At 35.4% G+C, this 26,305-nt stretch overlaps 1 protein-coding gene and 1 long non-coding RNA gene across 3 annotated transcripts; one reads left to right on the forward strand and one right to left on the reverse strand.

Annotated features, from left to right (window-relative positions):
* Positions 1 to 229: 229 nt before the first annotated feature.
* Positions 230 to 17,980, reverse strand: LOC123669993 (cholinephosphotransferase 1). 2 transcript variants are annotated; one of them, XM_045603493.1, is made up of 7 exons: positions 17,754 to 17,980; positions 10,029 to 10,269; positions 6,767 to 6,925; positions 2,351 to 2,482; positions 1,490 to 1,648; positions 840 to 965; positions 230 to 435 (listed from the first exon to the last, which is right to left on the reverse strand). In XM_045603493.1, exons 1-7 carry the CDS (start codon positions 17,963 to 17,965, stop codon positions 262 to 264), a joined length of 1,203 nt encoding a protein of 400 aa, XP_045459449.1. In that variant the 5' UTR covers positions 17,966 to 17,980; the 3' UTR covers positions 230 to 261. The 2 variants fall into 2 exon arrangements, with proteins under 2 accessions (XP_045459449.1, XP_045459450.1); XM_045603494.1 differs by lacking the exon at positions 2,351 to 2,482 and adding an exon at positions 4,939 to 5,061.
* LOC123669994 lies at positions 8,306 to 16,290 on the forward strand. Its single transcript, XR_006745846.1, has 2 exons — positions 8,306 to 8,544; positions 16,173 to 16,290. It is a non-coding gene; the product is annotated as an uncharacterized LOC123669994 (long non-coding RNA).
* Positions 17,981 to 26,305: the final 8,325 nt, after the last annotated feature.

Below are 26,305 nucleotides of genomic sequence, written 5' to 3' on the forward strand. Positions count from 1 at the left end.
ACGATGTGCACATGCGAATTCTTGTTGCTTACGTTCATTTACAAAGTTATTGGCTTTTATGGGTTTTTTTACAATTATTTAATTATCACGTATATGTGAAGAACTTTTTTTTGGTGAAATTTTTCTACTGTCTGATTCACAATTTATTTATTAGCGAACTAATGTTTTTTTCTTTTTTACATCCGCGTGTATGGTTTTAATTACATATATTTTTATCTTTTATTTTTTCTTTGAGCAAGTTTACTCCTTGGCATATATTGTCTAATTAAATCGTTTAGTCTTAGAAGCGCGTCGGTTCGTACCGTTAGCGTTGTGTTTGGGCGAGACGGGCGCCTGCGGAGGGTAGGGGATTCGAAACAGATTGATCTTGAGGTGATCGCATATCTCGAGACATATCTGACCGCAGTACCTCATCAGATTCGCGCACACCCATATCTGTTGATAAGTACGAAATTTATGTGTCATTGTTATATTAATATAAATTTGTTATCATTCAAATTGTAATTTGTTATATTAATATAAATTTTTTATCATTCAAATTTTAAGTTCAATTTGTTTACTAAAAAATTACTTCAGAGTATCATTAAATATACTATTCCCGAAGAAGATTATAGAAATTATTATTAAATTTTTCTATTAATAATAACGATAATAACTACAAGAATACAACTCGAAAGAATTATTTAAAAAATCATCAAAGGAAAAATTTACGTTAAGCTTAATAATCTTAAAAAATTGACTAAGAAATATGAAACTAAGCTGCTTCAAGAGAAAAAACTATCATACTAAATTATTATCAAAAAAAATGTAATAATAAATAAAAATTAATTATAACTTACTGCACACAACCAGAGCACATAATACTCCGGTATCGCGTTGTTAAAGTACTGATTCAAGAACAGCATGGTCGGTCCCAGTAGCGACCAGTCGTAGTATTCCATCTCGCTTTTCGTCATGTGAGCCACCTGGTTTAAAATAAAACAAAACACATACATTAGGTACTTCCTTATAGCGCTGTGGCCTTTTCTTACTAGGGTAGCAAACAAATGTACGGTTTCATGGTAATCAGTCACCATAGCCTGTGGATAGTTTTTACAACAGGAGCATTGCAATCGCGTTGCCAACCCTATCCTCGACCCCCAGAAGCTCTGGCCACCTTACTCACCACAGAAACACAATATTACTTACGGGTAGTATTGATTAGATGTGAACTTCTATAAGATTGAGGTACAATCCCAGTCGGGCTGCTCAAAATTCATTCGCCATTCATTCGTTAGGTCTCGCTCAAATTTAAATGGGACCATACAATAAACACCAGAAAGAAAAAAAAATCACAAAAAACCGATACTCCCAGTAAAAAAAAACTGAGTTATAAACACACATAAACATACAATCGAATTGAGAACCTCCTACATTTTTTCAAGTAGGTTAAAAAGCATGAGACAAAATTGTATATTAAAAAAAAAGATTATCATCGATATAAACTCACGACAAGTCTATTGGTGACTTTGGCGGCGACCATTCCGAAGGCGAGTATGTATAACGCCGGATGATTCTCGTACACGTGAGATTCGCTCTTCTGGAAAATGATGAACGCCGGAACGACCACCAACGAAAATGGAATCACCGGCGATAAAATGCTCGTGCCCTAGGAAAAGAGACGCTGTAGCACGTTCTTGACTTCAAAACATCCATTTAAAAAGCCGTTATACGAAATCCGTAATATTTCATTAATTTATATTTATTGTATTTTAAAATAAATATAGAAAATACTTGAAATCAAATATCAAAGATTTCGAATAAACGGAACGTAACGAAAAGCCAAAAAGCTACATACCATGCCTTACAAAAAAAAAAAAATAGCATCAAGCCAGCTACATACCATGCTATTAGTAAAGAAATGAACAACTAGATGGCGTGATATTCGCAACTAATATTTTTTTCTATTTTTTCAGTTATTTCAAAGTTAAAGAGTGCAGACGTTACAAGTCTACGGGACGGACACAAGACGAGCTGATACATCGGTCACAGACATGCTGTAGGGCCAGTTTCACCGATTGTGGATCATGCACATAAGTTACGAATACACTTTATCAGCAGGAGGTAATTAGGACCTATTTCTCTAATTAATAAACTACAAATTTTCGAAACGAAATATTTTATAAATATAGTGGAATTCGATGTCAAAAAAAGGATAATATATCATACTATTGAATGGATACCGTCATACGTTAAATAGCGTTATCAACAACTGACAAAACAGGCCCGTAGCTTACTTCACGTGATTAGCTCAATGAGCGCCGTGACTTGACCACATTAGCGGCACAATGCTTATAATTTGAACTCTTACTGCGACCGTGGAGCCATTTTTCCCCACTCCACCCTTCATAATGACTTTAACGTAGCCGAACACTAGAGTTGCGGTCATCAGTACAACTGCGTAGTTCGACATCAGATTTAGGCCGATGTCAAAAGGCGGGAACTGTTATTTATGTTGTGAACGCGATACAACGTCATGCGGTTACGTCCGGAGCGGCGAACGCGATGGCCATTAAAAAAATGTAAAAAAAAATACATGCCATTAATAATAACAAAGGAAATTGTATGCGTAAAAACTAAAGCCATTCTGCTATCTTCACTCATTTCAATATTTTCATATTTATTTTTAAACCGGTCGAACCAATTATAATTTTAATAAAATAACAAAAATTTCCAAAATTTTATACTTAGGCTTGTTACAATGATATATTATATATAAATAATTCGATAATGTATATAATATTATCTAATAGGAATGGAAGTGCAAAGCGATTCTAGGGATATATACAATACATATTATAAATGGTGCCGGATTCCATGCAAGTACAATTACTTCAAATAAAATAATAATAATAATAAATTAAACTATTTTAATTATAAATAAATGCATATGAAATATTTCGTAAAATTTAAATAAGTACTCTTGTTTAAATAACGACATATTTTTAAATACCGAAATATTATTGGACAATTACTAATAAAAATAAATAAATATAGTATTGATACATGTTTCGAGATACGCATCTGTTTTAAAATTACGAACATCCAAACATATTAATGTTAAAAAAAAAATCCAAAATTAATATAAAAATATCAATCGTACTTGATACACATTTGTTTTAAAATATTAACGACTAAATTTATCAACGTTACCGAAATTTCAACCTTAAAAGGCTTTTTACGTTAAAAAAAAAAAGAAAAAAAAAAAGAATCACGAAACAAAATACCATTCAACGATCACCTAAAACGTTTTCAGCGGTACAATACACTAAAATTCGCGTAAATCCATCTCTCATCACCAACCCCAAACCGATCACCATTCTCAAATCACTCTAGACATCTTACGGCGACTGTGGATCCATTTTTCCCGCAGCCCCTATCTCGAAATGTCATCGCAAAGTTGATGATAAAGTACAATGCACCGGCAAAGGTAACCGAGGTCGCGTGGAGACCACACGGTAAGCCTTGTATCTGATGTGTATGGAAATAATAATACGGATGAATTAGGCGTCAGGGTTATAGCGATATACATATTTGATGATACTATGTCAAAGTCAGGGGCGGCTTTATCGATTAAAAAAAAAATCATCGAAATCGGTCCACCCTGTCTAAAGTGGGGTAACATACGTAAAAAAATACAGTTGAATTGAGAACCTCCCTCTTTTTTAAGTCGGTTAAAAATAAACAAGAATTCAGTATCAATTTGTACCCTTGCATGTAGCTTTTGGCGCCCTCTAACACCCGGGGTCAGCGCATCCCTTGCACTGTAGGTAAAGCCGCCCTTGATCATAGAAGATAGCGTGGGTCAAATATAATGTATGTTTTGAAATATATGTTCTATTGAAATATGATATGTTCAAATGAATATATGTAAAATAAAATTTACTATAGTATGATTATATTTCATTTGAGGTAAATGAGTGAAGACTCACATGTAATACAATATAAAAAAATCGACCACAACGGTATATCATATTAATGCTTAATCTAACACGTGACGATAAAAATAACCTAAGTAGGTATTACAAATGTATGTTTAAACTAGGTTCCTATATTAAAAAACGACTCGTTCACGACTCGACTCACGTTTACGAACACATTTTCGAAATTGAACTTCGAAAACGAATCGTTTTTGTATATAGTAACCGAGCGTAAAAGAAATTCGGACATTGCTCGATGTTTGGACAAAATTTATCAAGACAGAAAGTTGTATATCAAATATATGTCATTACACGGTCAGCGTAACAAAGAACAAAGGTCCGTGAGTTCTGATGACATATAAAATAGTCATGCTATTAAAAAAACCCACATGATAACAAAGCGATGATTTTTGAATTCCTAACGATTAAAATCAAAGTTAAATTACAACCTAAATGAGAGAAAAATAACCCAATATAAATAATGTTAAGACGTTAGTTTCAATAAATGAATAAAATGAAATATAACTGTGAGAGTAAAGTTACAAATCATACGCCAATCAACACTACACTTCGATTTAGTATACTTAGTATGAAGTAACGAAAGGCTAATAGGAAATAGGCTAAAAAGACCAGTAATCCATGGTGCTTTGGTAAGCTGACAGCCAGGGAGATCGATACGCTGTATAACTTTACCATATAAAATAAAAACTAATTTCTCATATTTCTTTCAACTTTTTCTCTGTCTTAAATTATTGTATTACCATTACTTTTGAGGGTAGTTGAAAATTATTCAATGAGTTCAAATCGTTCAATACCATTTCCAAGCCTTGACAAGCATTTTGAATATATTATTGTTTTATCATAACTGTTGCCGGTAGTTGAAAATTCTATAACGTCAAAAGATTAACCACATAATTTAGGAACATGATATTGTCTAGAGCATCGATCCCCCTAGCCAGTAACACGGATATCCGCTCACAGCGACAGTGGACCCGTTCTTGCCGACACCCCCCGCCGCGATGGAGGAGACGAGCGACGCCAGAGTGAGGGCCACGCCCGCCACTGCGACCACGCCCAACGAGTAGCGCAACTCCAACGTGCCCTGGAGCCGCTGATTTTGTATACTATGCTTTGACTACGGGAGGCTTTTGGAGTGGTGGTTGTTTTTGTTTGTGTGTGTGTGTGTGTGTGTGTGTTTGTGTGTGTGGTATTCAAAAATAAGATATTACCTAACGGGTCATCACTTAATCATCATTAATCATGAGGTTCGGGTATGAGGTATCGTGTATCAAACACCCCCCCCCCCCCCCCGGTTTGTAATGAAATATCACGTGTATCTATTTTTCCTTGGACAAGAAATTTCTGAGCCGCACAAACACCCTGCCTTAAGGTAGGTTGCCGTAAGGTTAGGTGGTAATATTTTCATTTTCATCGATTCACCACAGGGAGGTTTAAAAAGTTGATAAAAACAACAGATGCTTAATGGATGACCCCTAAGGCCTAAGCTGTGTTTTTTAAATACAGTATTGATTTTAGAATCTGTTTTAAATTTAATTTAATTTCCTACTGTAATTTTATTATCAAAATACAGTTTCAGCTACTTGTTGTTGTATGCTCGCTCAAAATAAATATAATTGAGTGAACATTCTTGAGACTTACAATTAGGAGTGGTTTCCTTTGAAAACAGGTAATACCTTCGATTCAGTGGGTATCCTAGAATGTGGCAATGTGATGTGATTATAGCTATCTCTTAAATAATGTTGTTGTGTATTTATCTATTTGTTTATGTTTTCGTAATGTATTGTATGTTCTTTCTATTCTTATTAAATGTTAAATTAGCATGTGCGGCTAATATATCTACTGCTTGGTGCAATAGCGTAGGATGTCGACATTATTTACGTTTGAAGTATAATGTGTCTGTGTTATACTAGTAGTCTAGTCAACAAGTGCCTTTTACAAAAAAAAAGTTTCTAACAGAGGGGGAAACTTTCTTAAAAAAAGTTCCGACTCCTGGAACTGTTTTTTTTTCTGAAAAATCTTTATTAGTTTTTGACATATTTGCAAAAACTAACCCCTCCTCCATTTTAGTTACTTGTTAATAACTTTTGCAATTTTTGCAAGCGGAACTTATTTTTTTTTTTAATTTGACCAAAAAGGCACTTGCCGACTAGACTATAGCCTCCTTTATTGATTTTGTATACATTCAGAGATAGTTTTGATCATAATTATGGTTAAAAGCTAAGCTAGCTATGGTTAAAGGCTAATGTGCCCATTAGTACAGAAATATATCTCAATTTACTCTATATCAAGTATGATATTGTGTAAATCCAATAAAAAGTAAATGTATGAGACGAGAGTACAGAAGAATTTTCTTGAACAAGTATTGTAACGTGCAATAGTTGCATTCGATATATTTTGCCATTTTTTATACGTTACATTGCATTCAAGCTTAACTTACTACATTCTTAATTTGTAAAGCAAATTACGCATACTTTAGTTATCAATTCATTATTATATGATTAGCTCCATTATATATTATTTTAATATAAATAAAATCATGCGCAATTTCACGTGCATTTAATGTTATGTATTAATTCTGAAAGCAATCAGTGTTAAGTGAGTTACGTTGTTGTACATTTACAAGGAAATAATTCCGTACTTTGCATAATTATCGTAATATATAGCGGAAATAACTCTGTTGTATTTACATATTCACAAATACTAACGTCATGTGGGTATTTTTAAATTAATTTAAACCTAGAGGTACATTTATATATTAGAGGTTAGGTTAGGATGGGTTACATTACCTTGGTGGTCCAGGCATTGGGCCCTAGTGTCGCTGATACTAAGTGTATACCAATTATGGCAAACTGTGCTTCTGTGACGTCAATACGGCCCATTTTGAGGGTACCCGTAACGTACGCTTGCCAGTGAGCGCAATAGAACAATGTCATAGCGCAGAAACACTGAAAAATTTGAAAGATTCTATTTAAGAAACTGCTTAACTTAATTTACATAAGTTAGGTGTTTATGTATGTGTTTATAAATAATACGGTGTAGTGGTGCGTAATTTTTCAGTAACATCGACGGTTGAAGGGTTCGATATCAGCTCGAAATAAATAATAGTCTAGATGTCTGTCTCTGTGGTTTTCTCGGAGAGCACGTAATGTTCTCGGTTCCAGTTGATATAATTTGGTAACGATCGTTACTTTTAGCAGGGAAGTTACACGCAAACAATCTCCATTTTGTTTTCCAATATAGGAGACCTATTAATATGCTGTTCATGACCTAAATTAGTTCGGTATGTATTATGATATGTTTGTAACATTTTATTAATTTATTCTCAAAATAACCGACAGCTAATATCGTAAATATTCCGTATAACGTATAAATCATAACAATGATTATATGTATGCATAAGAAGAAACTCATAAACAGTTCGTCGACCGGCTCGACGTAGCGTAACATCCAGTCCAGTACACAACCACACATCCTGGTTTGCGCAAAATTCTTGCCTATAATTATTGCTACTGCACAGTCTTAGAAAAATAAACGAGAAGCGGTATCACTTAACATTTTTAAACGTGTATCATTTTAAAATATCTAATTTTATAGACGCTAAGGTTTTGAGTATAGATGGAGGTTTCGTAATATTTTAAGTATTTTTTTTTTTATTGATTTTAATAATAAAAAAAAAAATTACATAAATATTTGGAGATCAGAATAAAACACACTACTTTTTATCCCGAAAATCCCACGAGATCAGAATTTGTGCCAAAAAACCGCGGGTAATTATTAGGCCACTGAATTATAAGAATTTTCTATTTCTAAGGGAAAATCACTCATTTCTTTATAATATTACCTTCTCAAAATCATCATTACAAATATCTAGCACTAAAATGTCAGCAGTACCGTCCTTGAAAAGTTTAGATGGGCATGCGATAAACTTCTTAAATCTTAAATCTTTGAATTTAGCTGGAACCAATACCGCTTTAACCTTAATCAGCATAGTATGTACAAATTTCAAAATCAAAAATTACCCTATTCAAGGCTTCAAAAGCACTTTTAAATCGTCATTTTTCAAATCAAATTATATCTTTTTTAAATCAGTTATTTTAATTAGTTAATTACGGTTAAAAGTAATGATTCTGCAGAGAATCTACAACAAAAAAAAAAAAAAAAACTTCGCAATTACTCATTACAGAAAACTGAGTTTTATTACGAATTTATAAAATCCAACACCGCTAAATCCACACATCTTTATCATTAATATAATATTGAACCGAATAATATGCTTTAGCTATTCAATTCTTTTGATATAAGATTTAAATTTATTCTCTGGTGTTTTTACAATACATGTCAAGCCGTGACCACTTATGGCATGCTCTGTCATCGCTATGACCACTTTGGGTTAAATAGATATTTACGTTACACCTGGCAAACGTCCAATTATCGAGAGACAGTTGTTGTATTATCATGCCAAGTTTCCCGGGCGAGAATTCCCTCGGAAACCAACTTGGACCGACCTTGCTCGCTATTCAATAGGGCTGCTTCAAGGTTGACCTTTAAGACCTTCTCCAAACTGGTATATAATCTTAAAAGCCGTTTCAAATACACCAGGGGTGTGTGTTATAATATTTAGTAATAATTTCACCCCCTATTTATACGTAATGCATGAATTTGTGTCATATATTGTACCTATATGAACCGTTTCTCGCCTTAATGAAATATATTTATAACATTTGATTCAAAAATTACTAAGGAAAAGCTTATCTTTGACGACGATAATAAAATAAAATGCGGCCCTACCAACAGCAATTGTAAATTTTATAAATTGAGAGAATTGGATCGAACGACACGCGCTACTTTGTGATACGCTGCAAAGATTCACGTTCGAGGATGAGACTATAAATACATACGCATGTTACGATTAAAAATACGCGTCTGATAAAACGTGCACGGATGCTTTTATCTTTTAATGCGTGTTTTATCAGACATCACGCGAGGGACACCGTCATAATTGGGTGACGTATAGCTTAAATCGCAAATTTAGCAATAATGCTAAGAAACTATAAAGCTTAATTGACAAACGAAAAAAAAAAAACAGTACTACCACCACACACAGTAGCGCCACGGTTCGCTTAAACCGTAATTTAAAATTATCATATCGAAAATTTCGCTCGAGCGGGTGTATCGTTCCATAGCTTAATTGGCTAGAGCGCCGACACGGTACGTCGGAGACGCGGGTTCGAACCCCGCTGGAGCGGTCAATTTTTGATATGATATTCAAAAATGTTTAGAATTCCTAATGTGGGTAACACAAAAATAAAATCTTAGATATTAAAAAAAAACAGTATTTACATCGACAAGTGATACAATGAGGGTAGTTAAAAAATAGTCAATAAATACACATTATTAGAAATAACTCGAAAAGTCCGCCTCTCTATTAAATTTAAACGAGAGCACATGACAAGCATTAGATTTCAATTTAAAATAGAGAATCGTTACCATCAGTACATCCAATAAAAAATTATGAGATAACACACATAAAAAATAGATTCATATCATTCATAACATTGAGAACCTCCTCTCATTTTGAAGTCGATTATATAAACGTGTTTAATCTTAATATATGATAAATTGTTACATAGTTTGTATATGGGTGTGATAACTATCAAATAGGTACTAATTTTTTTTTTCTGTTCCTTATCACGCATCAGTCAGCAATCATGCAGCGATGGCTGACGAAGTCATATATGTATGTACTACAGTACGCTTTGAGATAAAACGTGTCTTCTTATCAATTTGCTTGTGCGTTAAGATAATTTAAATTGTCTTTTGATTTGTTTGCTTGATTTGTGAACTTAATGACAATTTTTAGTTAGGCAAATCTTTGCTTTACTGATTTTGAATTTTATTTTACTGCCCGTACTAAAGCCTTTTCTCTACCTATGTAGCCTGAATTAAGTTATCAAATCAAAGTAGTAATACCTACGTGATTTCTCTTATCAGAAATTTAAAAACATATTTTAAACAACAATCCGTTTCAAGTCTGCCAGATCAACGTACCTGAAAGAACATCCAAGTAGGGTATTCCCCAAGTTTCACCGCTATACAAGCACCGAGGGCTATGAAGACAGTCGATATGCTGTCACAGCCGTGGTCGAATAGCTCGCCCAACGGCGACTGGCTGCCAGTGCGCCGCGCCTGTTTGCCATCTATGGCGTCCAGGCTCTGATATATGAAGACTCCAAGCGCACAGAGGGCGCACGCCCACCGCGGTGGCTCCTGCCTCGCGTCTGGACTATACCTGGAAGAAATTACACGAAAATCAATATTAGCTGAAAGCTACCGTAGCCAAGGTAGGTGACACGGCAATAAATATCATGCTCGAAATTTGGAGCACCGACTGGGACAGCATCTCACCCTACAGAATATGACAATTAAATAGCACTACTCTCTCAGTAATATTGTTTTCCTGTGATGAGTAGCCAGAGCTCCGAGGAGACTCGAGGATAGAGTCGACTACGCGCTGGCAATGATCCTGGTGACACTAGCGTCCATGAGCTACGGAATCCGCTTACCATCAGGTGGACGTACGGTTGTTTGCCACCTTAGTGAAAAAAAAAACAAAAACCCCATTACAGCTGATGGTTTAATAAACTAATAAGGCATTACGCGGCGATAGGCTACTTATCTGGTGCATGAACGTCCCGAACATGGTTTAAAATGTACTTATTTTCATGTCAGAACGTCTATTACGAGAAATTCGGTCTAACATTTTAGGAGCTGACATATACAAACCCAATGCTCCAAACTATTATTAGCCTTTTACGTCCAGGGTTAAAACGGCCAGCCCTTTGTCAATCGATAAGTAACTATTTTAGGAAACATTTTTAATTTATGCCGCGGCGCTTTGGGATTTGTAGACGTAGAATAATTTTCTATTAGGTAATTAAGTTTGAGTGATATAACACTTCAGTTAATCCGGACGTTTTTGTTTAGACTATCTCTTAAAACAATAGCATGTGGTCTCAATCAGGATTATAGTATTTGCGTCATAGCGTTCTATGAATCGTTTATATTCAGGGGTATGAGAGTTTGAACTTGTTGTATGTTATTTCAGGAAAAGAAAACAGACATAACCACCATCCAATCATTTTCGTGGTAAATGAAATTAAGGTTTTGGTGGAACCAAATAACTGAATGTAAATTGAAACGTATTTTTTTTTTTATTATTGTGGTGATCTTGGGTTTTTCAATAACCAAATTTGATCATTACAAAACGGGATAAAACAAGACTAAATAATTTTTAACTATTAGGTCATGTTGATTACATCATCATCATCATTTCAGCCTATTACAGTCCACTGTTGGACATAGGCCTCCGTTCAACAACATAGGCACAAGTTCGTGCCAAAAATGGCTTTAACATGAGTTCAACACACATGAGTGTGTTGCCCATAGTCACCACGCTGGGTAGGCGGGTTGGTGACCGCAGGGCTATTAATAATATAACTATTAGGTACACATTATAAAATTAAAAACAGTGTAATTAATTAATAGCAATATACAAACATACATTTTTTCCTTTGAGAAAATCAAACTTTTTCGTCGAAATACTTGCAAAATTCTTGTGCATTGAGAATATCTTTTTCTAAACTTGCTTGCGATGCTTTAAGACGGGCTTGATTCTTAAGAAATATCGCATAACACCAAAACATTTTAATTCAATTTAGAAAATAAAGATATATAATAATTATAAAACTCAAGACCGAAGAATTCAATGAAAGAACTAACACTTTTATAACATGATGAAGGTATCTACAACTTAATATATCATCCAATAAAACCTAGATAGATGACCTAAAAGATAATATTGTGTACTATGGTAATTCAGATGCGGACATTTTATTACTTAGATTAATGGTGTTTTCGTTGTATTACTAAAACTAGATACGGTTTGCGGTTTTATCTCTACTTTTTTACCTGCTTGGTTTCTTAGTTTGATGTTACAAGGCCGTCTACGTGGAAATAGAAAATAATTAATATGCTTATAAGATATCCCATATTTTCGCTTTAATTCAAACCGCGTAAACTATTCAAGCGTTTAATAAACTAGCGTTGTATCGCATCTTTAGATCGGATCGCATTTATTACCAGACAGCGTCTTTAATAATAAAATAAATCTTATACATACATAGAGGAGCAAGAAAAGGAAAAAACCTGATGTTAATCGTCCTGCCAACCGTGGACGTCCGCATGAAAGTAAAACCGCGGTAAACGCATTGCATGCGTATAATAAAGCATATTTATCACTAGCTGTGCCCACGACTTCGTCCGCGTGGAATAGTGACTTTGGACAGCATTTTTTGGAATATCTTTTGCTTTGTTTTGGATTATAAGCACCGTCGTTTGGGTATTTACATGTTCAACGTGATTTTTTAAATTGGCATAACTTTTTTTATTTATGAACCCATTGACATGAAACAAACACTAAATATTAAGAGAAGCTTACCACAATACAATATATTAGTAAAAACCACATCTAAATCAGATAAGACGTTTCTGAGATTAGTGTGCACAAACGCACAGACAAAAAACTCTAACGGTCCCATTAATATTTTTCCTCATATATCTTCCATGTACAGATAGCGGTCCGTTACGTTTTTATTATATTTATTGATGTATTGATTACTTGACGTCATTAGATGACTCGCGTCGACAATTTAAAACGTCATCCGTTTTTCCGATTACATTCCGGAATATTTTGTTAGAAATACGTCATTGGATGAGACTTTTATTTCGTTAATTTTTTAACCGACGTCAAAAAAAAAGGAGGAGGTTACTCAATTCGACCGTATATATATACATAATGTATGTTTGGGGATAACTCCGTCGTTTATGAACCGATTTTGATAATTCTTTTTTTGTTGGATAAGAGATAATCTCTAGTTTGGTACCATGATAAGGAAACCAGGATCTGATGATGGGATCCCAGAGAAATCGAGGGAAACTCTCGAAGATCCGCATAACTTTTTACTGGGTATACCGATTTCGATGATTTTTAATTTAATCGAAAGCCGATGTTTATCATGTGGTCACATTTAAATTTCATCGAGATCTGATCACAACTTTTGGAGTAATCTTTGATAATGCGTATTTACTTGACTATTTTTTCGTCTACCTACGTTGTATTACTTGTCGATATAATTGAAGTCGGTTTTTCTTCGTTTGCCTGCAAACACAATTTATTACTCGTTCGCTATTAAGTCATAAGGTTATGGATTACTAATTATGTCCCGCGGTTACATGCAGTATTGTGCACTGATTTCGTAAAGATTTCTTGATTTCGCTAGAATTAAACCCAATTCGAAGACGGTGTGCCAAGATAAAACTCAATGTGCCAATCAAATAAACAGACAAATTAATATTCTGGAAGCAATTGTTTGGCCTATCTTGCTCTCATAGAAATTATATTCGTAAATCCGAAAGTTGACGAGGCCGGGTGAATGGACCTTTGTTACTCTTTGACGCAAAAATTACGGATCTGATTACAAATAACCTTAGTACCTAGATAGTCAGTCAGTTCAGCCTATTGCAGTCCACAGCTGGACAAATGTCTCCCCAAATTCGCGCCAGATATCCCGGTTTTTCGCAATCCTCATCCAGCCTAGACCGGCAATCTTACGTAGACCGTCAGTCCAGGGGGCCAGAAGACTACACTGCGTTTGCCTACTTGCGGTGTCCACTAGATATATATTTATATAGAGATAGCCAGCGATCCAGAAAAACACATGAGCCACTTTTTATCCCAACATTTCAACGGTATCGGAAATAACGGGCCACGTAACCATGTGGGACATTTATCTTATTATTATTTCTCATAATAAATAATCAAAACTTTAAATAACCACCGTTACATTGTAAGATTAGTTCGTATACATTGACATAATCCCTCGCTATATATTTTTGTAGATAACTCCTGTGTAATAGCTAAATAGTGTAAGATAATTTTTAATCTACTCAACAGACCTGAGATTAGATATAAAACCTGTAGCTTAAAAATTGTCTCACCTGTTGAATATACAATATTATTTTCTTCTTTTTAACCGACTTCAAAAAATTAGGAGGAGTTATAGTTATATATAGACCGTATATATATATTTTATGTATGAACATACATAAAATATATATATATACATTTATACGGTCGAATTAAGTAACCTACTCTTTTTTTTGAAGTCGGTTAAAAAGTCATACGTACGTAATAACTTTCAAACCTCAATTCGCCCTTCTTAGGATCATTGCCAAGAAAGCCAAAATGGAACAACATCGGTACTTACGGATCTTTTTTATTATTATATTCGGTTTGATATGAACGATGATATGTCTAGAACAGAGATCGAATTCGCGACTATTAGCGCAACAGCCAGCTTCAGTTACCACTGCGCCGACTCGTAAAATAGCTTAATATCAGCAAAAATGAATCATGAGATGATTTTTTAAATATATAAATCAACAAGTCATAATAGAGTATACATAGAAACGATTACAAAAAAGTAATGATTTTACACACAAGGTCTCTCACCAAGTTCAATTTCAATGACCTCTTGTTTGTATATATACATATAGCAAAAAGTCACCCACTCATTAACTCGGCGGTAGGCGCTCCCCATAACACAACACGGACTGTCGCTACTGGGTCTAAAATACAATACACAGGGGTTATTTAATGTATGGGGGGGGGGGGGGGGGGTTCTTTCAATATCAAAATAACGTAACATGTCCTTACTAACGATAATAGTTAAACAACTTGATTATTATTATTGACTAGCCCGTTGGCGCAGTTTGTAGTGACCCTGCTTTCTGCTCCGAGGGTTGTGGGTTCGATTCCCACCCCGAGTCTGGGTGTAATATAAATATTTATTTATATATTTATATATGTATTATTTATATATTTATATATGTATTATTTATAAGTATGTTTATCGAAAAAAAAATAAAAAAATAAATATGTAGCTATATACCAGTCGGCTGTTACCTATAACACAAGCATTAAGTTGCTTACTTTAGGAACAGACGACCGTGTGTGTATTGTGTAGATATTTATTTATTTATTTATTTATTTATTATGTATTAATTTGACATATTTTTTAAAACGAAACGTTCGAAACATAACACAAAAATAACCAGCCATTTTATATGAAATATCAATAATATTGTATATGACTACTTTTTGAGTATATTCTTTAGGAATAGGAATGGTATGTTCTCTATGTACCTTCTTGTGACAAAAATTGCAATCAGTTTAGTTTTTCGGTCACATTTCCAATGACACACTGCACATTGTGAGCGTGGTTGCTGACCTCTTTCTTGCTGAGCGCGACTTCGATTATTAACCCCCATTTTTCCTTTACTAAGAAATTTCCTAATTTCCTTTATATGCTGATATACAAGGTGGCCGGTCAATTGACGTCGAATTTCGACATGTCCTTGAATTTCGACCTGACCACCTTTGTTCAAGGTCCGAAAAAAACGAAAGTGACTGACATAGTTCAGAATTGTGGCAAAGTAACAAGGTTCTCGAATGGAGTCCACAGCTCGGCAAACGTAGTATTGGACGCCCTTTTCGGATGATTATTTCAGTGGGGTAGGGTAGCTGGCAGTGACTGGATGGCTAAAGCAGGTGATCGGGTCTTGTGGCATACCTTAGACGAGGCTTGTGTCCAGCAGTAGATTGTGAAAGGCTGATAACATCGATGATATGAACAAAAAGCTAACATAAACATTAAACTTTCGATGAAGCAGTTCCTGGGCAATAAATAAGAATTCAAGTTGATTTGTAATCAAGTTGATTCCAAATTCAAATGAAATATTTTGTTTATTTTTAATTTTAACAGTATTTATGGCCAGACTACATATACTTATACTATATATATTATATTATACTTTTAAGATACCTTACTTTTTATTCTTACTAGGTTAATTATGTTGTGACCAAAAATAAACAAAAGTAAACTAATACCTTTTGTATATTTTATTTTATATTAATTAACATATTTTACAAAGTTATTATGACTTAAATAAGTTTTAATTATTATTTTAATACTTTTGATAATGTTGTGTCACTAATGTTCTTTATATTAAGGACTTATAATTTCCCACAACTTATATTTTCCCACATTTAAATATATATTTTTTTTGTTTCAGAATTTATTACATTTGTGAAGATTCAACATGTCAATGCACCTGGCTATGGTTAATGTTCACCTTCTCCTGTTAGTCAAAAAACAAAATGTTCTTGCAATAAAAGATCCTTAGACATAAAGATTCTTTTGAATTAATTTTTATTTTTTTATATTGATTTTTAGACTCTCCTTCCAAAAATTTTTATATGGAAAAATGTTTTAAGGATTCTTATAAAAACAAAACAAACACATAATATTCAGCCTGTTACATCCCACTGTTGGATATAGGCCTCTTTTTCCATGTAGGAGAAGGATTGGAACTTAATCCATCAACTGCTCCATTGCAGGTTGGAGGATATATATTCCCTACTATGATTAACAATTGCTGTCAGGTATTTTTGATAATAACCAGGACCAACGGCTTAACATGCTCTCCGAGACACGGTGGAGAGACCCACAAGGACAGACATCCAAACTGGAAAAATATTCCTATCGTACTTTATTATTGACTTTTAGGTTATATCTATTATTGTTACCTTTTTTTTAAAGGTAGTTCGGCAACTAAGCGTATGCTTCACGTTATGGTAAGAGATTACTGTAGCTTATAGAAGCTTGCAACTCTAGATGCATCGCAAGCGCGTTGCTGACCCTTCCTCAAATCCCTCCTCACCTTACTAACCACAGGAACACAACAATCCTTGATAGCAGTATTATTTAGCTGTGATCTTCTGTAAGGTCCAGATACTTCTCCAGTGGGGCTGTACCAGGTTTTAAGCAGAATATTTCCTGCTCTGCCCTACCTCAGTTAAAATATGTTCATACATGAGAATTATGAGAATCAAACTACCAAAGTTAGGTTATTAGTTTGTTATCTTCTTTTAATTAGAACAATATATTAAACATTTCAAATTAATCTTAATTTAATGCATTGCTTAATGTTAGCTTAGTATTTTTTATAAAGTTATAAATATTTACTAAATAATAATGACTCCTGTATGAGTTGTAAATTTTAATTACTTTTAGATATTTTTTATTAGTTAAAAAACTTAAAAAAAAAACTTTTTGGACTAATGCAACACTAAATATGTTGTCAATATTTATGAAAATATCAATTGTATGATCTCTATGGTACGATACAAAATTCTTATAAGGTTACAATTATTTCAAAACAACATTATTAATAAGAAAGGAGAAGTATGCAATTCAATGTTTAAGTTGAAAAGAAAATTGAATATTTTAAAACAATATTATTCTAAAATTTAGTGATCTTGTAAGTGTTTTATGTAATATTAGTGCAAATTTATATAATATTTTATTTTATTTAATATCTTATCACGGGATGGCGCGATGCGATCCGCCAATCGGAGTAATATAGTAAAACGGAAGAGATTGGCCAAACAAACCGCGATAATTAGAGCGAACGTTTCCGAATCGCACGTCGGAGGTAAAACGGTAAAAATTATATGAAATGTAGGTTAAAAGAAAGTCGTCTACGAGTTAAAAGCAAAAATGAAAGTTGTTCCGCTAGTTAACATTACGACACAATTTTCGCAACGTTTAATAAACCCACGGAGAAAAAATTGGCAATTAAATTTACACTTACCAAACCAGAATTAGTGTGGTGACTATATTGACTATTAAACCTAATATTGTAATGAGATTCGGCGCGAGCCATAACGGCGTCTTCGAGACCAGCCAGCACCACCAGGGCTGGAGCCAAGCGTCTAATACACTAGCACTTGTACAGGAATATTTGTGTTCACTTAGTCTTTTTAACTGGGCAGCGTTAAGAATCCTTTCCTTGTAAAACTGCATTTTTAGTCACTGTCACGACATTTAACAGAATATTTTTATACACTAAACTTCACTACATTAAACCCTTATTTATAAATATGATTGTTAAAATTTCCACGATCTATCAAACTGTACATCATACCACCATGTGGACCAAAAGCAATTTGACATTTTTGTAATTAAAATATGCGCTGTGGATTCTGATAACCATAGACTAATGTCAACCTGGCAAATGTTCACAAAACTATTATTATAATAGCTAATATTTCCGAAATATTTAAGTGAAAGATAGATAATAATTGCTTAATTTGATTTTAAAATAAATACTGAAAACTTGATTATTTTTATACTATTTTTTTGAATTAAATTAAATTCATTTATTTTACGTTAAAGATCCATGTTTAGTAATTTTTGACATTGAGAGTTTTACTCGTTTTACTGATTTTTGACACTAAGAGTTTTACTCATTTTTAAATAATTTACAATCATCTGCATGTCTTTTTTCATTCTACGTGACGTTAACGAAATCATCCGTGCTACTTTGCACAATTAAAAAAAATAATCAAAATGAACGCGTGGAATCAATGAAATTTATTTACGCTTTTTTTCCACAAAAAAGAATAAAAGTGTTGTTACTTTGTAAACTGGATTTAGAGTTTTAAAAAGAAACACTAATTAGAACTAGGTGTTAATTTTTATTTAAAGATAAAAATATATGAAAATATTGTTTTTAAGTGGCAAATTGAAATAAAAACCACTATTACAGTTGGTTAAATTAATTTTGTAATACAATTTTAAGGTTGCCATTTAAAACAACTAACATAGTCCACTGCTGGACATAGGTCTCTGTAAGTTCACACCAGACATCCCGGTGTTTCCGTAATCCTCATCCAACCTACACCGGCAATGTCACGTAGATAGTGGCACGTAGGTCTGAACTGCGACACAGGGGAGCAGACAGGGGAGGGATTGGTTACTTTCGTTCTCTCGTGGATAGTTTAATTTCTGATCCTATCTTTGAGAGAGACCCCAAACATGCTTCCATTGGACGTTGAGTGACTTTAAAGCTTGTGGACTAGTCCCCTCGTCAGTGCTCACGTCTCGGCACCGTATGTTAAAACAGGCAGGACGCATTGCTTGAAGAGTTTTGTCTTCAAGCATAAAATACTAAAATTAAATATTTTTGTAAGTCATCCTATCATAGTCATACTGTATACTCTATTTAGTTTAATTTATGATATACTTGCAAATGTTTCAGTTATTATAGTCATTGAATTTATTCTTAACGGTTAAATTGAATGATATCAGACAATTTTTTACTTCTTATAATAATATAAAAATTTTAATTATAAAAATATTTGAAACGCAACACCTAAATAGGTTGTCTGTCTAAGATATTATTGGATAACCATATAAATTAACGTAGTTAAGTACAAAAAAAAATTACAGTCGGTAGAGCAATTTTGTAAGAAACGTGTATTCGTAATTGCTTTTATCTTTACGACAGGCGTTTTATGATTATTACTGAAAAACTGTTTGAATTTCTGAAACTATTTACATTATATAATTTGAAATGTATTCTATTAATCAAGATTGAGTAATATTATAAACTTATTTTCTCTCAAAATTAACTATTGAGAAGAAATTATTTTTAGTTTACATTGAGTTAGGGCACTGTAGAAAATATCCTAGTTACTCAGAATTTGGAGCGGAATGCGGTAGTACCTCAGCCTTACAGAAAGTAAAAGCTAGATAATACTGCCCGCAAGTAATATTGGGCCAGAGCTCCTGAAGACGATTGGGGGTGAGGTAGGCAACGCACTTGCGATGTTTTTGGTGTTGATGTACGCTAAGCTGTACGCTTGTTTGCTAGCACAGCAGTAAATAAAACAGAATAATAAGTCCATACATGAATAAAAATAAAAATAATAATGAAAAATACAAAATTTATTTCAACAATAATTACACAGTTATATGTATAATACTTTTCAAAAATACATTAAACATTCATATGACGACACAAGAGTGTAATAATTATAAGTACTTTATCCACAAAATTGAAATCTATTTACTTCATTTAAACATTAATTATCTACATCAAGTTAATGATTAATATATATTTTCCAAGGAATAGTCCAAAGAATATCTAGTTCTATAGCCACATAATAATGTATTGAAATAATTTTATGTACATTTGATATTACAAAGTTTATTGTTATAAGCTTATTAAACTTTCTTTGTATTGTAAAATAATGTTAGTCTGATTGTATTTAACTCTTGCAATATAGAAGTATAAATTATATATGAGAATATCTTTACATTTGAGAACAATATTATATATTTAATTTGTGCGTATAGCATAAAAATAATGTCATATTTGGGACTTAAAATCATAATGACACTTAAATGTTGTATAAATAGAGATGTGGCAATTTTATAGATTTCTTTTTTTATATAAAATAAACGCGGTTTTTAATTTTATGAATTATTTTACAATCGAATTACAAGCTAATTTCGATTATTAATAAATGATATTTAAAAGAAAAGCCTAATTATCAAGTTTTACAATAAATATTAAAAGCTTATATGACTAATTGTTGTTTCTTAAAAATTTTGTTTTGTTTTATTTCTAACAATTTTTTGTACTCTTACTTTCTAGTTATAATGTGGAAGAAAACATTTAAGGCACTTCGTGATTGTTACATAAACTAACAATTTGGCCTCATTTTTATAAATAAATAGAATAGATAAAACATGAGATTCATAATTTCGAAATTTCAAATTTCTCTAATAAAGACATGGGGATTACTTTATGTTTTATTTTACATTCCATTTTATTTTGGCTTATTCCATTAAAAACAATTTACAATAATTTCGATCACTCCAATTTTATATAGATTTAAAAATAAGTTATCAGATTTTGGAGCCTTGCTCAAAAACAATTTCTTCAACTTCTCATCATAATGAAGCGTTTATAAAAAGGAATAATGGAATAAATCTAGGCTGAAACACAAAGAAATGTCATTATGTAAGGTTGTGCTATCTGCTTTTTGTTTGGGTTTTCCTCGACTCTATCCTCTTTTGCAGGGTGGTCAGCAAAGCACCCAACACATTGTGTCCAGGCAATCTTTTACCAAAGAGTAATCGTTTAACCGAGTCGTCATAGGTGAGAAGCGCAACCATATTTTGTAACAGAAAACCTTGGCAGTATTCCAAAAGTTGTGTGGCACCGTACACCTGGAAAAAAGTTAGAAATAGTGAATATTCTTATACTTAAAAGCATTTTTAAAGTAAAACTTCTTTACGTACACTTGACTTGGGGAGTAAGCTGGAGAATGCGTGAAGAGAGCGTTACGAAAAGTGTGATCGGGTGAGGTGAATGGAGCAAGAGAAAGAGAGAGAGAGAGGGGTGCGTGCACAAATTTTCTTTCTCTCTTGCTCCAGTTACGTTTCGTAGGTATCTAAGAGCAGAGTGCAGGCCTATTGCTAAAGAAGTTTTACTTCAGTCGTGTGGTCTTCAAGTATACTCGTTTTTTTTTCTAACCCATCACGTATGTTTAGCTATTTCCTATTAAAATTGGGTGATTTGGCCAATGTCACGTAGGATGGAGAAGAATGTCAGACAGAGACGATGTAGCAATATATCGCTAAAAATAATTGTGATACTTTACAGAATTGTTTAATACTACCGGTATCGAGCGTAATAGAAGACTGAGACGGAGGGTAGACCGATATGTCTGCCCATAACATCTACCCGCAATAATCAAACAGTTCTTCCGTGACCATGGCGCATGCAACTGCGCCGAAATATCGGAGCCTCAAAGATAAAAAGGTACATGGTATAAATCCCGAAAAAACGAATTCAAATAAGGTTAAGAACCATGGAAATTTAAAACAATATTTCGTTTTTTGACTCTAGAAAGTTCAATTTCTAGTTTTTCATTAGGAAATAATAAACATTAAATAGTTATGAGTATTGTTAAAATAACAGCCTTAGGTGCGTTATATTTAAGTTATGTGTATAGTATCGACGAAAAGAATCACAAAAAGAAAACAAAAAAAAAACAAGACTTTTTTAGTACTAAAGTACCAATTACGCTTCATTAATGAGTTAAAAATGGGATCCCTTAAAAAAAAATTATGAGATAAGTAAAACATGAAACCTTTGCGTGTATGTACACCGAGACGAGGTTGTGCAGGTCTACGGTCTTAGCGGCGCGTGCTTCACAGTGTCTCTGTAGAGGCAGCAGCTGGAAGAACGACGCGGCCGCCAGAACTTCCAGTACGTCGCACTCCGCTACATCCAGACCCGAGCAGCCTCCAGAGTACAGGTACTTCATTACTTGCTACGAGTTAGAGAACACTATATTGGCGTCGGCTTTAGCAGTGGATTTTAATATTTTATCAATTACTGGTTGTGCCCTACGGTTTTACCTGCGTTAATTTGATAAAAAAATGTACTAAAATTCGTATTATTTATCTTTGTGTTACCAATACATTACGGAGTTCTAAACATTTTTTAAGATCATATCAAAAATCGTTCCATAGCTTAATTGGCTAGAGCACCGACAAGGTCAGTCGGAAATGCAGGTTCGATTTCCGCTGGAACGGTAATTTTTAATATGATATTAAAAAACATACTAAAATGTTATAAAGCATAGGCTCTATAACCTTCCTCGGTAAACGAACTATTCAACCCAATTTTTTTTAATTCGAACCTGTGGTTCATGAATTTAGCGCACTCAAACACACAAACTTTTCACCTTTATAACATTAGCATAGAAGTTGGTGTAGTTTTTGGATTACTTTATTAGTATTTTGCGAATGAGTTATTTCATTTAAAATCATAGATCAAATTTAATTGTAATCGCTTACCATCAGGTGAGCCGTATGCTTATTTACCGACCTAGTTGTACCTACTTATAAAAAAATGCCTATAGATCAAAAACATCGCAAGCGCATTGCTGGTCTTCCCCATTAGCTCTGGCCACCTTACTCACCACAGAAACGCAACGCTGCTTGAAAGCAGTATTATTTTGAGCAGGATATTTTTTTTACGTGGGGAATATCCATCATGGATACCCTGCAGCGCGGGGGCGCCAGAGGGTTATGTCAGACTCCTACTGACTAAAAAACCAAGACGTGTGAGCAGTCGTCCACCTGGGTGGGGCGAGATGGGATCACGCTAGAATTCGCCACCTGAGCAGGATATACCCTAGATACCGTGTCCTCCTCCAGTTAAAATATACATTTTTTTTTATATATAACTAGTCGGCAAACAAGCGTACCAAGTAAACAGGTGGCTGATAGTAATTAATTAGCGAAGCTTATAGACGTCTCATCATCATCATCATCATTCCAGCCTATTGCAGTCCACTGCTGGACACAGGCCTCCACAAGTTGGCGCCAAAAATGCGTGAACTCATGTTATAGACGTCTGCAACGCCAGAAGCATTGCAAGCGCGTTGCCGACCCTATCCCCAATTCCCCGTATGAGCTCGTATCTTATCTTCTAATAACCCCTTGTATTATTCTTCCCTCTGATGACGTACCTCAAAGATGTGGTACCGGATGTCGTTGATCTGCACGAGCGGCGCGGCCGGCGGCGCGGCGGCCGGCGCCAGCATGGCGCGCAGGCGCGGCGACTCCGACACCAGCACGATCTTGTGCCCGTAGAACAGCCGCCCCTCCACCCTGCGGCGCCTCACACTTGTACCAACACGTAACTTACGTGCTTCGACAGACTTCAAAAAAGGGAGCTATTTTTTTTACTCGAAAGCTTGTGCTTGTCGTGTGGTCTTGTCTTAATTAAATTTGAGAAGTAGTTTTGGACACACACCATAATTCCAGTAGGTACGTAGTATTACTATCTATCTTTAGCAAATGATTTATTCGATGAAAAATTGTATTAAAAAAAACCTTGTGAACGGAAAATATACGACTTTCATAAAGAAAATACAAAGAGCGTAAACGAATATTAACAACTACGCGGTTATAGTAAATACAGTTTCAATTTACAGAAAAAAAACTAACACGGGGCGGTTATTTTAAGTTAATTCATCACTCAGTGACATCGCTGTCAGTGACCGTCGTAAATAGATTTGTACTTCTACAAATATTTCCTTCCGGTTTACGGTCCGGTCCAGTACCTGAAGGTGACGTCGGCCAGCGAGGGGTTGTTGACGTAGGAGGGGTCCAGTACCTGAAGGTGACGTCGGCCAGCGAGGGGTTGTTGACGTAGGAGGGGTCCAGTACCTGAAGGTGACGCCGGCCAGCGAGGGGTTGTTGACGTAGGAGGGGTCCAGTACCTGAAGGTGACGTCGGCCAGCGAGGGGTTGTTGACGTAGGAGGGGTCCAGTACCTGAAGGTGACGTCGGCCAGCGAGGGGTTGTTGACGTAGGAGGGGTCCAGTACCTGAAGGTGACGTCGGCCAGCGAGGGGTTGTTGACGTAGGAGGGGTCCAGTACCTGAAGGTGACGTCGGCCAGCGAGGGGTTGTTGACGTAGGAGGGGTCCAGTACCTGAAGGTGACGTCGGCCAGCGAGGGGTTGTTGACGTAGGAGGGGTCCAGTACCTGAAGGTGACGTCGGCCAGCGAGGGGTTGTTGACGTAGGAGGGGTCCAGTACCTGAAGGTGACGTCGGCCAGCGAGGGGTTGTTGACGTAGGAGGGGTCCAGTACCTGAAGGTGACGTCGGCCAGCGAGGGGTTGTTGACGTAGGAGGGGTCCAGTACCTGAAGGTGACGTCGGCCAGCGAGGGGTTGTTGACGTAGGAGGGGTCCAGTACCTGAAGGTGACGTCGGCCAGCGAGGGGTTGTTGACGTAGGAGGGGTCCAGTACCTGAAGGTGACGTCGGCCAGCGAGGGGTTGTTGACGTAGGAGGGGTCCAGTACCTGAAGGTGACGTCGGCCAGCGAGGGGTTGTTGACGTAGGAGGGGTCCAGTACCTGAAGGTGACGTCGGCCAGCGAGGGGTTGTTGACGTAGGAGGGGTCCAGTACCTGAAGGTGACGTCGGCCAGCGAGGGGTTGTTGACGTAGGAGGGGTCCAGTACCTGAAGGTGACGTCGGCCAGCGAGGGGTTGTTGACGTAGGAGGGGTCCAGTACCTGAAGGTGACGTCGGCCAGCGAGGGGTTGTTGACGTAGGAGGGGTCGACGCGCGCGGGCGCGGCGGGCGGCGGCTCGCGCACGGGCGGCACGCGCTCGCGCCCGTACAGCGCGCACAGGATGTCCGCCAGCAGCAGCACCGTGCCCTCCTTCTGCGCGGGGGGCGCTGGTTAGTGGGGGGCGGGTGGGAGGCAGTAGTGCCAGTGGCGGTACGAGGTTGTATTACCAGTAGCGGGTACGTACCTACCAGTCTAGTCATTAGTGTAAATAGTCGGAGTCTATACCAGAATAACGGTTTTCGTTGAGAAAAAGATCGTGAGAGATCATACTTGGAATAAATTCTGAGAAATACATATTATCAATTTAGGTTTAACCCAAGCACATATCAATTGTTGTATGAACATAAATGCTTGCATTATTAATTAATTGGATAAGAAAATTTTGCAAAAGAATGAAAAAAAGTGGAAAGATTTGATAAAAAAAAAATCGGCAGTAAATGTAATACTGTACCTTGCTGTAGCGTAAAATATTGAAAAGCAGTGGGAGGCACTCGTAAATGAACTGTTTGCTGTAGTGGCTGTCATCGGAGGGACACACCTGGAATGTAGAACAATTAAGTCGTAAATAGTGCTAAAGCATTAATAAAATCGAAAGCAACTTTCACCAAATTGGTGATTGTATTATGTCATCATCCACTGTAGATGAATATAGATTATGCTGTAAACACGAGATAAGTGCGTCTTAAAAATTTTGAATGGACAATTTTATGAGAAATAAATTCAGTCCATTGAATTTAATCATAAGCTACATATATGTATACAGTTTGTTGTCTATCACAGCTGTTCACTTTTTTAAATGACACAAATGTTTGCCTTAATGATTTAGATGTAGCATTTCTTAAATTGATTTCTTGTTTTTGTTAATAGTTTTTTTTTTTTTTTTTGAGAATGTAGAAAATTTCTTTGACGTTATCATCTATCATCTTATGGCGAAATAAAGATTTTTATTTTTAAACTTTACCTGTAAGAAATCTTGTAGTAACTGATCGATGACATGGTCGAGTGACGCTTCAGCGGCCGCCGCCAGCGACAGCGTCCACGCGTGGAGAGACCACGGCACTCCGAGAGCTCGTAGCTCTAGCGTTATATCTGGAAAAATTGTGGAAGGGTAAAGAAGCTGCTCGGAAGAGATCGCTGTATTAGTGATAAACCCGCCTGTTGCAACTGTTGCAACTTGAATTTACCTAATGTCATTTATT

This window comes from Melitaea cinxia, chromosome 4 (assembly GCF_905220565.1).
Source record: "Melitaea cinxia chromosome 4, ilMelCinx1.1, whole genome shotgun sequence".
Classification (NCBI taxonomy): domain Eukaryota; kingdom Metazoa; phylum Arthropoda; class Insecta; order Lepidoptera; family Nymphalidae; genus Melitaea; species Melitaea cinxia.

Excerpts from the sequence above, each read along its gene's own strand:
- LOC123669993 (XM_045603493.1), bottom strand. The coding sequence starts at position 17,965 with ATGCAGTTTTACAAGGAAAGGATTCTTAACGCTGCCCAGTTAAAAAGA. Across the intron at positions 10,270-17,753 it reads ACCACACTAATTCTGGTTTG|GTATAGTCCAGACGCGAGGC; the intron begins GTAAGTGTAAAT and ends AATTTCTTCCAG. Across the intron at positions 1,649-2,350 it reads AAAATGGCTCCACGGTCGCA|GGCACGAGCATTTTATCGCC; the intron begins GTAAGAGTTCAA and ends CTCTTTTCCTAG.